This window comes from Python bivittatus, unplaced genomic scaffold (genome assembly GCF_059951505.1).
Source record: "Python bivittatus isolate LINGU-HERP-01145 unplaced genomic scaffold, Pbiv_v1 ctg000570_np1212, whole genome shotgun sequence".
Classification (NCBI taxonomy): Eukaryota; Metazoa; Chordata; class Lepidosauria; order Squamata; family Pythonidae; genus Python; species Python bivittatus.
The window spans coordinates 16015332-16029345 of NW_028277097.1; the positions used below are offsets into that span (position 1 = coordinate 16015332).

General features: G+C 48.7%; 1 protein-coding gene across 2 annotated transcripts in view; it reads left to right on the forward strand.

Moving 5' to 3' along the window:
- The first annotated feature begins 867 nt into the window (after positions 1-867).
- Positions 868-14014, forward strand: part of SMAD7 (SMAD family member 7) — a 52050-nt gene continuing 38903 nt past the window's right edge. The window contains exons 1-2 of one of the 2 annotated variants that reach the window (XM_007421864.4): positions 868-2769; positions 4412-4465. In XM_007421864.4, coding sequence (XP_007421926.2) covers positions 2040-2769; positions 4412-4465 — 784 coding nt within the window. In that variant the 5' untranslated portion in view covers positions 868-2039. Of the gene's footprint in view, positions 2770-4082; positions 4228-4411; positions 4466-14014 lie in introns of those variants that run through there. The other variant, XM_088152979.1, reaches the window with a different exon arrangement.

A 14014-nucleotide genomic window follows, 5' to 3' on the forward strand; every position in this document is an offset into this window, starting at 1 on the left:
ATCCATGCTCCGTATGAGGACACCCCGTTTATTAGACTTATTCAAAGGTCACCAAGGCGCTGCGAACCTTTCGGACAGTTCTCTTCGTCCGCCACGATGTTCTTCCGCAAGAAGTGGAGAATTAAAAAAAAGGGGGGGTCAAGAAACGGCCAACGTCCCCCGTTGAGGTCTTCTGCTTTTAATACGCGGCTCTCCGTTTTTCCTAGGCACTTTCTCCACTCTTTCCGAGCTCCGTGCCTTTTCTCCTCCCCCTTTGCCTCCTCAGGAATTGCAAGGAGGGGAGGGGAAAAAATAGCTTTCAGAAACTCGACGCCGTCTTCGCGCAATACAGCCTCTTTTTTTTTTAATAAAAAAGCGACAGGGTGTCTAGACGCCCACGTGACCGGAGCGGGGAGGCGGGGCGCCCGGGCCGGGGAGCGCCGCTGCACAGTCTGCGAGCGAGCGAGCCAGCCAGCCAGCCAGCGAGGCAGGCAGGCAGGCCGGCAGGCGGGGGGGCCCGGAGGAAGGCGGGCGGAGGTTGGCTGGGGCCGTCCGGCCGGCTGGTGCGGAGCCAGGGCGGGCGGCGCTGCGCCCCGCGCGCCCCTTCCCCTGCCAGCTGCTGCTCGGGTGCGCTGGGAGTCCCTACCTGCGTCTCCCCTTTGGCCGCGGCGACCCGCAGAGCTCACCCCCCCGACCGCTTCCCGCTCCCCCCGCCCTTTGCAAGAAAGACAAGGAGCTGCTTAATTGCGAGCATCACCCACTCTGTCCGGGGGGAATAAAAGGGGAGAGAGGAGCCGGGGGGGCGCGCCAGGCACCTTTCCCGGCGCTGGGGAGGGAAGGAGGGCGGCGGGAGCGGAGAAGGGAAGCCGAGCCAGACGGGCGGGGGGCGGAGGAGGAGAAGAAGCAGGGCCGGGCGAGGGGGAGAGGTGCGTTCCTCCCCCCGCCGCCCGCGCTCCTTCCTCTTCCATTCCGCCGAGCGGGAGCGCGCCTCCCTCCTGCCCCCCCCGCGCGGCGTGCACCAACGAAGGCGGCGGCGGCGGCAGCGACGGGCGAGCTGCGCCGAGGGCCGGCGGGGCAAGGAGCGGAGCCGGGGTCTGCAGCGCTGCCGGGGCGCGAGGCTGCCGTGCGGCGCGGCTGGGCCGGCTCGGGCGCCCCTCCGACGCCGCTCCGTCTTCCCCGCTTCTGCCTCTGGAGCTCCCCGCGAGAAGGCGCCGGAGGGGGACGCGCGGAGGGCGGGGAGAGCTGGAGGAGGAGGAGGAGACCTCCGCGCTTCCAGCCTCTCCGTCTCGGGGAAGGAAACAAACAAGCGCGGCTCCGTCCGGCGGCCGGGAGGAAGATCAAAGCGCCTCGGCGAAGGGCAGGCGTCTCGGGGGAGCCGGCGACTGGGGGCTGCGGAGGAGGAGCGGCGGAGGAGGAGGGGGCGCTCGGCGGAGGAGGCACGCGCGCACCCCGCCCTCCTCCCCTTCTGGAGGAGACCCCGCCGGGCGGCGAAGGCGAGCGGCTTCGGGCAGGAGAGCGCTCGAGACGCGGCCAGCCCTGCGGTGGACCCGGGCGCTTGGCGTCGCCGAACCCGCCTGCGCTCGTCTCTGGCTGGGGGAGCGGCTTTGCCTCCGGCCCCCGTCGTCGTCGTCGTCGTCCCGAAGACCTCCTGAGCGGCGCCGCGGCTTCCTTGGCATCTTTTTGCTGGCTTTTTCCCCTCGTTCGGAGAGGCTCGCTCTCCCTGGACCGCCGAGGATCTAACCCCCGCTCCGGCAGCCGTGGGGGGAGGGGGGCGGGAAGGGGCCGGAGAAGGACCCCGCCGGGCGCGACCTGACCCTGCGCTCCGGTTGGCACCGCCGCCCCCCGGCGGAGGCTCGCTCGGCCCCCTCGCCTGGCCGCGGGCGGAGGGCATCCCCGCTCTAACCGGGCGGGCGGGGTCTGGGCTGCCCGCCGCCGCGCTTTGGGGCTCCCCCGCGCCCCCTGCACAGACTGCCGGCCTGCCGGTCCGCGACGTGGCTCTGAGAAGGGAGAGGGGAGCCGCGGAGGGCGCCTTCCAGCCGAGCCTCCGCTGAGAGCGGCGCATGCTGCGCTTCGCTTTGGCGCTCGCTCCAGCCGCAGCAGCGCCGCCGCCGCCGTCGTCGCCCCCTCCGGCGCCCCCCGGCTCCCTCCTCGGTCCCCGCTTCGTCCCAATCATTTCAGGCTCCTTCTACTGGCTGCCTGGACTCGGCTCCCGACTCCTTCATGAATTGCGGACGACATGCCCGTTTCTTAGCCGGGGAACCTTCTTCTCGTCCCGCATGTTCAGGACCAAACGCTCGGTGCTCGTCCGAAGACTCTGGCGGAGCCGTGCGCCCGGCGGGGAGGAAGGCGCCGGCGATCTCGCGGAAGGCGCTGCGGACGGGCGGCCTCATGGGGCCGGCGGAGGCGGAGGCGGAGGAGGAAGCCGGATTTGCTGCATGGGCAAGTCGGGGAAGCTGGCCAAGGCGCACGCCGGGTCGGAGGCCGAACTGAAGGCGCTGACCCACTCGGTGCTGAAGCGGCTGAAGGAGAAGCACCTGGAAGTGCTGCTGCAGGCCGTGGAGTCCCGCGGAGGCACCCGGACCTCCTGCCTCCTGCTGCCCACCAAGGTGGACTCCAAGCTGGGCCAGCACTGGTACTCTCTCCCGCTGCTGCTGTGCAAGATCTTCCGATGGCCCGATCTCCGGCCTTGTTCGGAAGTCAAGCGGCTTTGTGGCTGTGAATCTTACGGGAAAACTCACCTGGACTTAGCCTGCTGCAACCCTTATCACCTGAGCAGACTCTGCGAGCTAGGTAGGTGCCGAGCAGCGGCCGGCGCTTGTCGACGCCCCCCTTTCCTACCCCAACAGCTCCCCCTACCCAAAGCGAGTCGGGCCCGCAGACCTCCGCTGCTGCTGAGGCCGGGGAGGGGGCGCTGCCTTGATTGGGAACTTCCTCTGGGTCCCGTTGGTGAAATGGGGATCTAACGTTAGGGAGTTCAGGGTGAACCGGGGTGAGATCGAGGATCCTGCCCTTAAACCTTGCACCTGTATCGCTTGCGAGGGAAGGGCGGCTTTGGGGTAAGAGGTTCCAGTTTGGGACAGGAGTTACTGTCTCAGCGAGGTCCCGTGTCTGCCCCGCCAGCCTCTCCTAGGGGGGAAATAGAAATTTAAAAAAAAATTCCCAGTGGAGGTTTTAATTTAGCTTTTTATATTCCAAGGGGAATTTTGCATGGGGGGGGGGGAGGCAGAATTGGACAGCCCTGACTTTAGCTCCCATCTGGATGCTTTTGTGTGTGCCTTTAAAGTTTCTGCCTTAGCAGAGGTGAGACGAGGAGGAATGGATGAAGGCTGCAACTTTACGTCAGGGTTCTTTTCAGCAAAGAAATCAATGTTCCAGAATTTGACAGCAAATTATTTTTTAAATGGTGATGTAGCCAGGCGCCGCCGAGCTGTAGCATTTTGTGCAAAGAAGCCATGGTGCGTAATGAGAAAAAAAAAAATCTGAATGCTTTTTGGAAAACCCCTTCCAGGATTTTCTAGTTTTAATGTACAAATCTCTAGCCATCTTGCAAAAGCCATCCAACCCTTGCCTGGCTACTCCATCCTCAATCCCCACCGCCTACCTTGGGCCTCTTTGCCTCAAAAATATAAGAGAGAACACATAATTTCCAGGCCTGCAATCTTGTTTGCTTTTCTCCTGCTGCCAAGTTGCCTTTAGTTTCCACATTGGGTAAAGGGGGGGGGGAGAGGAGAAAGAGAATCTCCCACAGCATGACTGAAATGGCAAAGAGTTTTTTCTTTTTCTTTCTTTTTTTTTTGGTAATGGGGATTAAGTTCATGATCTGCAAGGGAGAGAGTTGCTTTGGAAGGGTTTAAACCACATTAGCTGACGGCCCTGCCCCCCTCCCCAAAAAGCTGAAGCCTTCAGCCCCCCTCCTCTTCCCTGCCGCCCCCCTCCTCCTGCAAACTTTTGGGCGGCGTGTTCTGTCCAATGTGCAGGCTGATTTTCCAAGCAGCGGGGCTGGATGGAGGGGGGCGGGCAGGCAGAACAATGTGAATCGTGGTATTGTGTGCTTCCCCCCCTTTTTCTCCCTCCTGCCCCCCTCCCCCTCCCCCAGTTTTTTGTTAAATGTGTTTGCGAGTTAGCTGGTCAGGATTATCAGGAACGCTGGATCAATGGTGATTTCCAGGACCGGAGCGCTGGGTGCAGCCAGAAGGCCCCGCCGAGACGCAGCTACAGGAGCAAAGATAGTGCAGGAGGCTGGCGCCAGTGAGGCCCCTTTGTTTATCTGACAGTTAAATATCAAGGCAGTTGCCGACAAGTTGCCCTGCCTCCAGCCGCCAGGGCTAAGACAAACAGTTTTGCTACAAGAATGCCTCTCTTATCATAAGTTCCTATCTCCCCCCCTTCCCATGGCTCTGATTTTATTTTCTCTGTACTTTTCTGATTCCAGAGTCTCCCCCTCCTCCGTACTCCAGATACCCAATGGATTTTCTCAAACCAACGGGTAAGTAGACTCGGTTTTTAAACAAAGTGAAACGCTTGGGTGGGAGGCTGAGCCTTCAGCAAAGACTCTCTCGCTATCGCCTGTCGCCGTCCTCCCTTACACCGAACGGTGGTTTTTATGACGATAGGACTGCTGTTATTTTGCCTTTTTAGCTCTTAATTTGCTGCTGGCTTAGAGAGTTAATCGGAAGGATTTCCCATTAAGATAACTGAGCTAGACTCCTACCTAAGAGGACTGAGGTTTTTACAGGGCTGTTCTTGTAGATTCCTGTTTATTGCAGGAAATCCATGTTCTAAAGAGCTCACACCTGGGTCAGCAGGGGTAGGATTGCAGTCAAAATCTATAAATTATACGAGATGCACTCCGTTGATTTTCTAGGTGTGCCTTTGGTGCTAGAAACTGAAATTCCTTTTTTAGTTCATCAGTTCCTCTTGAGATGCAGTAGTGCATCTGCACTTTGATATGGCCTTTTACAGTTGGAAGGGGGACCTCAAGGGTCATCTAGTCCCACCTGCTGCATTATGCAAGGGTACTATTTAAATCGTCCATGAGAGGGTTTGTGGCTGCTTACCTACGAGTAAGCTCGGATGAGTTCTTTGAGAGAGTCTGCCAAGTTAACTGACGGTAGGATTGCAGCTGCAATCTTCAGATTCTGCCTTTGAAAAATGACTTCATAATCTGTTAAGATATAAAATGAAAATTCATAGCTCCCTGTCGACTTTTTTACCTATAATAACTGGAACATTTGGGATGTTTATTTTTTTTAAAAAAATGGTTAATAATGGAAAAAGTGAATTTTGAGTAAGGTGGATTTCCTGAAATATTCTGTTTTATATTTCATTTGGTGCAAACAGTATTTTGAAAAAATGCAAAGAGGCACACGGATGTTTTTAGCACACTTTGCCCGGCATGCTTGTTGCTTGTAATTGAGTGGCAAGCCGCCAAGGTAGAAGCCCGTTTGAGGCTGGCACCAAGCGCTCTTGCGGTTGTCTGCATAAACTTTTGGCTGGCAGCGGGCTCACCCTCTGCTAGATAAATAGGCTGGCATTGTAGAAAAGAGGGAGGGGGAATCAGAAATGTGGATGCAGTCAAAGGGGGGAGAAATAAAATTCCACAAAGCCACTTCATATCTCTTCTGACGATTAATGGACCAAAAATACAGATTACAGAGAAGTTGTTGTCTGTACTGATTACACCCTAATGTTAGGCAAGGCAGTAAGTTGGGCATGGCTTAAAAGGAGAGGCTTACAGACTCATGCATGTCACCTACCTTTCCCCTCCTTACCTATCCAAGAAAAGACAATGATTGCTTTGTTTTCGGGATCTGATTAAGCTTGCCCAATTTAAACGGGCCTTGAAAAACGTTGGGCACTCTTGACAAAGTGACCCATCTTTGATACTATTTTACGTGGTGAGTTCTTTGGCATAAGGGACCATCCCAAGGGAGGATAGTAGAGCTGGGGTTGTCTCAAGTTTATCCGGCAGGATTGTTGGAAAATTACAGATAGATGGAACACTTAGACTGCTTGAAAGGGATGTTCAGATCTGTCCTTCTAAGAAATATTTGGGGTTAACAAGTTCCTAAAGTTTGGTCACACTGTTGTATGACCAAGAAAGAGGACCCAGAGTGGGAAAATATGCTCCAGGAATGAGTCATTTTCTTGACAGTTGGGATTATGGGCATTCAAGGAAAAATGCTGTGTTTATTATAGCTAGCATGTTGCCTGAGAATTTTGGGAGCTGTACACGTAGTCCTTGACTTACGACCATTCATTTGATGACTGTTTGAAGTTACAACAGTGATGAAAAAAATGACTTACAACAGGTCCTCATACTTGCGACTGTTGCAGCACCCCATGGTCACGTGATCAAAATTTGGGCGCTTGGCAACTGGCATGTATTTATGATGTTTGCAGCATCCTGGGGTCACACGATCGCCATTTGCAACCTTCCAAGGGGGCTTCTGACAAGCAAAGCCAATGGAGGAAACTGGATTCGCTTAACCACCACGGTGATTCACTTAATGACTGTGGCAAAAAGGTTGTAAAATTGGGTGTGACTCACTTAATGACCGCATCGTTTGTGATGGATGTTCCGGTCTCAACTGTGGTCATAAGTTGAGGACTACCTATAGTACCAGCCCATCTTGAATGCACCAGATTGGGAAAGAAGTTTAACAACCTCCCTTTATTTTCTCTCAAGTAGGTGAGTGGGTAGCATTCATTCTGTTGGTCAGTTGCAGAAAACCTGTTCATCTCTCTTGCCGTGGGGTCACCTGTGTTTTCTGCAGTGGAGTTCCACAAACTCTTTCTACTGTACGTTGGGACTCCGTCATCACCTTACTTTCATGAATGATTGTAACATTTTCATGAGCTGCACTGCAGCAGATGAGCCCCCTGAGAGCTCATTTCAGAGATCTGGATTGGATCTACCATTTATCCATGATTTCCTCCCCTTGTGAAATGAGAATGGTGCTTGACAAATATTTTTTCCAGGGCAAACAATTATAGTTTCCATTGTTCTGTTAAAGGTGGGGTAGGGTCTGCGCCCAGGGGTACAGAGAGAGGGGAAAAGGCGAGTGAGCGGGGAAGATTATAAAGTTGGACATATAGCAAGGAAATATAGCAAGGGAGGTGCTGCCAGACTACAATTCCCAGCATCCTTGCCGTTGGCGACGTTTGCTGTGGGTAGTGAGAGTTGTAGTTCAGTAACATTGCCTATCATGAAACAGGTATGTGATGTGTTTCTACTTGGTTGTGGCTTTGTAAACTTTGTGTTGTGACTTGGGCAGAAGTATTGCAGCTGATCAAGCAACTCTGCCTTGGGAATCGGCAGATCTGGATCTTCTGGTAGATCACTCTGATTTGCAGTAGATCACAATGAATTTCTGGCTATAGCAACAAGGCTGCTAAAATGAAGAGAATTTGGGGAGGAGATTTTTTTTCAGTGAGAGGCAAAGGATATGTTTTTGGTGCACTCAGAGGGTACCTTGTTCTGATTGGATTCATGCATTGTGTTAAACTGGGGTTTGCTTAAGGTAGGATTTATTGTGTAAATCACAGTTGGCTAAGATTCACACCACAGCTGAAACCAAATGAATGCAAAGGGTGAGTGAGGTCAGGTTCTCCTCTTGCTGAGCAAGAGGTTAGTGTTTGGTAAGTGGTCTTGGTGAATCTTCTGGGTAAAAAGCTGAACAGATTCCAGAACTCTCAACCTGTCCTGTGGCTGATGGCCATCTGAGATCAGATGGTGCTTCCTGCATCTAACCTACTTGATAATGGACAATTCAGACTGGCTTTGCCTTACTTTGATGAGCTTTGTAGGAGAAGGAGACCTCCCTGGAACCACCAGGAGATCTTCATCTGATCCTGTGCTTATTTCTTCTCAGTCTAGTTCTTCTGGATTCATTTGAGTTTACTGCTAAAGAATTCTCCAAACCCAAACATCTGTGCTTGGAGTTACTCTATATGAAAATACACAAGAAAGACCTAACTTTCTTACATCTTTGATAGCTTTATCAAGGTGGTGTACACAACACTCATTTTTCCAGGTTCACCCCATGACATCAACTTTGAGAGGGAGGGTAGCCTGAGGGAGTGGGCTGGCTTAGGGTGGATTTGAACCTGGGCCTCCCCCACCCTAGCCATTATACCATATTGGCTTACAAGTAAAAGTGGTTAAAGTTTGGGGGTTTGGAGGTTTTAAGGAAAAACATTTTTCTTAGCAACAGCTGTCTCTGTTGCATCGAACTAAGTAAATTTGAAAAGTCTGGCCAGTAGCCAGCCACATTGAAAAAAATGGCAGAGGGGCTATTATTTTTACTTTTGGAAAAGATGCTAGGATAACCCTACGAGCAGGCGTTTAAACCTCCATCCTGCTGTATACCAGGCCCTCCTTCTCAGTTAGGAGAGTGATATTTATTAAGCAACAAACGGTGTGTAAACAGTAAAGAAACCACAAGCCTTGACGATGCCGTTTTGAAAGGAAAAGTTCCCTGTATCGGCTAATGGGAAGTGATTAATAGAGCCAGTCGGAAGTGTAAAAAAAGCAAAGGAGCGTCCGGACGTCTCCTTCCCTTCCTTAAAGTCCATTTGGCAATTGAACCCTGAATAGAGTTGCGCAGGCAACTGGGAGACAAAAATAATTCATAAGTCTGTCACTGCAGGTGGTTATTATAACCTCTGACTCTCATCAAACTTCCTGTTTAATCAAGGCCATTGTGAGGAGAGCAAGAAAGGAAATTGTATGCCTTTATTCCCTTGCAAATTCTGCGAGGAGTTCTCTTTCCCCATGTGCTCGAAACCCAAAGCGTGTTGCTAAAATGGTTTGATTTCACAGGGACAGGCCATCCTGGGCTTTTTTTCCTGCATAGGAGCAATTCCGGGTGGCGTACAACTAAGCGTGTTTTGGAGATTCAAAGTTCACTTCCTTAAGCCGGGTAGGATATGAAGCTGTTTTCTCTTTTTTATGGAGCCCTATTAACCATACGGAGGAAAAGCAATCTTAGCTATATAGAAGGGCAGATAGCGATTAGCTAACACATTTTTAACTCTGCGAGACGCCAGTTATAACAAACGGGGTGGATTTAATGAGGTAGCATTTGAGGTGTGTGAAAGGGTGAACTTGGCGTTCAGGAATGGTGAAGGATGAAGCTGAGATTTCTGGACAGGGATGTTGAGAGGATTTCAGAAGAGTCAAGATGATGGCCATGATCAAAGCTGGTCTCTTGACTGTTTTAGACCCCTTGTGGACCCCCGTTTCCAGAGCTTCAGAAATGGACATAATGTGGAATCTGAAGAGTTGTAGATGTGTGATGTATTTTCAAATCAGGGAATTTGAACCCTATTTCAGCTACACTCTTGAGTTTAACAATTCCAAACTTTTACAGCAGTGTTTTTCAGTGTTGGCAACTTGAAGATGTGTGACTTCAACTTCCAGCATTCCCCAGCCAGCATGGCTGGCTGGGGAATGCTGGGAGTTGAAGTCCACACATCTTAAACTTGCTGAAGTTGAGAAACACGGTTTTAAAGTACCCCGAGTTAAGAATGCCCGTTTTACAGATGACCCATAGTTAAGAACGGAGCCTGTGGTAGCAAAATTCGAGTTAAATGTACAATGATTTGAGTTAAATCCACAATGGTTCGAGTTCATTACACAACACTACGTACATAGTATTATACAATAATACTGTTCCGGCTTCCATACAAATTTGACTTAAGGACAGACCTTGGGAACGGAACTTGTTCTTAAACTGGGGACTACCTGTAAATGCATTTGTGACATCATGTACGAATGACTGATAGATAAGTCGCCTGTTGCATTCTGGAAGAATATTCTTTTCCTTTTCTTTTTTCTTCCTTCTCCTTCCCCATTGTTTCTGCCTAAAGAAAGATTGTTTGACAGATGAAGTTTCCTGACTACCACGTTGCAGTGAGTCCCATCCTTCTCAGTTCGTTCTCAGCATCCTGGCGCAAGAAGTGTTGAGTGAAGCGTTAGTCACTCTAAATGCCAATCGGTATGACTTCTTGTGGTCTCTAAGAAGACCATAACATTTAATTTAGGTAGTTTAATATTAGCAACTGTGGGTTCTAAATGGGATAATTTTCAGGTACCAATAAGGGACTGTCCAGTGATTAAATATGGCAAATTTGGTGAAAGATAATGTGACCTGTCTGTATATTAACAGATAGCAGTATCTTGGTTGAAGTTGGATGTCACTTTTGCTCCTGGAAGCAAGAAAAACATCAAAATTAGAATCGCATGGCTAGATTTAATTCTGCCCTCTGTAAACAGATAATGAACCTATTGAATTAAGGGAGTCAAAATAACGTTGAACATTGTTTTGGCAACTTCTCTGTACCAACATTGGTGCTCAGGAATTCATTGTTGTCCCACCAACACCAAAACCCCTATTCTTGAAATGGCAACAGGATGCCGTTTACAGCCCTCCAATACTGAGCTCTTATGAGGTGGATAAGCACTGGGTATTTCCCCCAGATCAGGATCTTTTAAAACCTTTGAAAGAGCTTAGAAAACTTCAGGTCAGTTGAATAGATATACAAATGTGTGCAGTTCTACTAGGTTTTTTTTTTGTAGAGAAGATAAGTAAAGCAAGATGGTGAATTATTAGAAATGCATACAGATGTCAAAGGAGGTAGAAGTGTGGGCTTCTGTTTGTGGAGGAGGGAGAAAAATTGCTGTATGGATTTCCACATGATTGTGCAAGTCTCCATGTTCACCTTCCCCATGATGGGTGAAGCCCTGGTATTTTGTAGTTATATCCTGTTTTTACCTTCACCATTTTCACCTTGGTGTTTTTTGGTGTTTTCACTGTTTTCACTCTGATGCAAAAGCTGACTTAAAATAGCACTGTGTTTTGTGTCACTTGTGTGTAGGGCTGCAAAGCTCTAGACAACAACTAGGGGGAACAAAGAGACACAAAACTCTTTATTGCTTGCTGCTGTCTACTGATTTACACAACTTGTAGCCCAGATCTGATAGTTCTACTTAGGTGAAAGTCCTCTTTGTATCATTAGGATCCATCCTGGGCCATTCATCCATGCAAGCCATCACTTGATGTTCTTCAAGGAATTCAGAAATTGTGCTGTCATTGATTTTTTTTAAAGCATCTGTAAAACCAGCAGGGCATTTAGATGTAGAACTGTTTATGCCTGATTCTGATTGCTGACTTGCCCTTTCCAAGCAAATCAGGAATCTAACGCAAGAGCAAATCCTTACTTTGTGGGGAAGTAATAAAGTAGAAGGAAGTGACAGATACTCAAACTGGACATGAGCTAGCTAGCCACGTGTTAGCTAAGTGTAATTGTGTGGACCCAACCCTTATGTGGCATGCCAAGGTGAACTGGGCACTAAGTTTCAGTGTGCTAGGCAAATCTAGAAATTTGGATTGAGGCAAACCATGATTCAGAACCTATATTCTTTTAAATTAGTTTTTACTGGATTTTCTGAAGTTGGGAGTTTTTCTGGGGGAAGTGCTCCTTTATGGTTGTAATTGATCGCAAACCACCCAGCATCTAGTTCTTGAAGGATGTCTAAACATATTGTCATAAATAAATAGTTAAGTACAGAAAGCCCTTATATATTGGGTCTGCCAGTTTGAATTATCAGGGCAATTTCAGGGCATTGCATTTGTTCTCCTACATTAAAGAAAAAAGTCTTGCGTGCACAAAAGGTGCAGGAGAGGAAGACTGTTGTGGATGTTCCCCGTTGTAGGGCATTTTAAATGCATTTGACTTCTTTTCTTACCCTGTGACGTTGTCTGTGCCAGCTGGGGATTATGGATGATGAAATCCAACAGAGCTGAAAGGTGCAAAGTAGAGGAAGCCTCTGTGGTGTCAAGGGGCGGGGGTGGGGAATCGCCAAGATGCTGGATGGAGCATCATGGTACAAGCCCCGCCCCTTTTGTGCATGTGCCAACATCACACACACCGCTTTAAAAGGGGAGGGGCTTAGATCATGATACTCCATCCGGCACCTTGTCTATTTTGACACATGCACACTCACACATGACCCGTTTGTCACTGTTCTCTTCTTGGCACTCACTGCTGCTTAAAGAATTCTTAGCTGGAGTTTTTTGAGTTTCTTTCTCATACCTTCTTACGCCTTATTATGAAGTGGCATTACCCAAGCCACCTCAGTGAGGCCTAGATCCTTGGCAAAGGGAAGTCTCCAGCTGAAGCATTTGGTTGGCACTTTCCCGTTTTGTTAAAGTTTCAATTGTAAAAAAGCTGTTTCCTTAGACCACAGAAATATCACACATTGAGAAAGTGTATAGTATACAGTATTTCACAAGTAACTCAATTTCCTGTCTGTTCCATTGTTTTCAGTTTGATTAAGTATATCCTGCTAAACTGTATATTCCTGTTCAGGGTTATATTGAACCCTGATAAAATGAGATTGTGGAATGTCATGTGCGTAAAGAAGTGTGTTCTTTCCCTATCTGTGAAAGAGGGAATGCAATTATCGAAAAAAAAATTTTCGGTTGTTTAAAGCTGGGTCATTATAAAGTACGTATCCCTTTTCCGACAGGTTGCTCAATTTTACGTAGCCATGTTGACCAGGTGCCAGCAGGTTTTGGCTGGGCACAGAGATAGATAAATCGACTTCTAATTTATATTTTTCCTCCCCTCGACCTTAAAAATTGGGCTTCCCGATGATTTGGTGCAGGGAGCATATTTGAAATTCTGGCATGCTGGCAAAGGAGTTTATTTTATTCATTTATTGAAACTGTTTATTAGACCCTTCAATTGTTAGAAGAGAACTAATCCATTTATAAAAGAGCTGCTATACAGGCCAATAACCTGTGACAAGGCCCCAATTTATCAGAAGGGCACCTCATTCTCCCTTGATCTTTCTCCTCCAGGGTGTTTGGAAAGTATCAGGTCATTTCTGATAGCTGATTCTGCTTTTTTTTTTTTTTTTTTAATAAGCATTTATTAAGGGTTAGATCTTTGTATAGAAATACATTTCTGATTGGAGACCACGGGAGCAGAGACCAGCCCCTTAAAATGGAGGGTTGACCGTCTTTCAATATTTGTACTGTTAGGACCTAAACTAACTTAGATATTTTACTATGATAAGGGAGATAAATGGGGAACCTCCCTGTCAATAATAACTCTGAAGAACATGTACTGTTGTCGCATCTTGTCCTCTAGAACTCCTGGCAGGGAAAGGTTGATTTATATTTTTACCTTATCTTTCTGTTTAATCTTCGAATGTATGTTTGTAGTAATCAGTATTTGGTTAAATCAGTGTTTTTCAACCTTGGCCACGTTAAGATGTGTGGACTTCAATTCCCAGAATTCCCCAGCAGCATGCTGGCTGGGGAATTCTGGGTATTGAAGTCCACACATCTTAACGTGGCCAAGGTTGAAAAACACTGGGTTAAATCAATGTATCGTATCACCCTTTGAAGTGAAAAGGTGCTGTGGGCTGAAGTAGAGGGCACTTTGCATTCTTGGTAGAAAGAGGGTTTATTGCTATCTGCATTTTTGACAGAGAAGTCTTCTATTTAGGTTGGCTAATGGTGAAGCTGTTATGGAGCTGGCACAGGTAGTCATCCCCATGGTTTAACCATACAAGTAGTCCTTGACTTACGACTACAACATTACCGGACCGGAAAATTAGTTGTTAAGTGGTGTGGTCATTAAGCAAGACATGTGACTGTGACTTGCAATCTTCCCTACCGGCTTCCCCATTGCTTTGCTTGTTGGAAGCCAGCCTGGAAGGTTACAAATAGCAATCACATGACTGCAGGACGCTGCAACCATTGTAAATGCATGACAGTTGCCAAGCACCCGAATCACGATCACATGACTGTGGGGATGCTGTGATGGTCATAAGTGCAAGGACTGGTTGTACATCGCTTTTTTCAGCACTGTCACTTTGGTCAGTAAACAAATGGTTGTAAGTCGAGGACTACCTGTATTAGGGTTTGGGAAGCTGGTGCATCCAATTGTTGACCTTTAATTTTCAGAGTCTCTGGCATTGACCATGCCAGCTGGTCTCTGGAAGGCATCAAGCTACCCT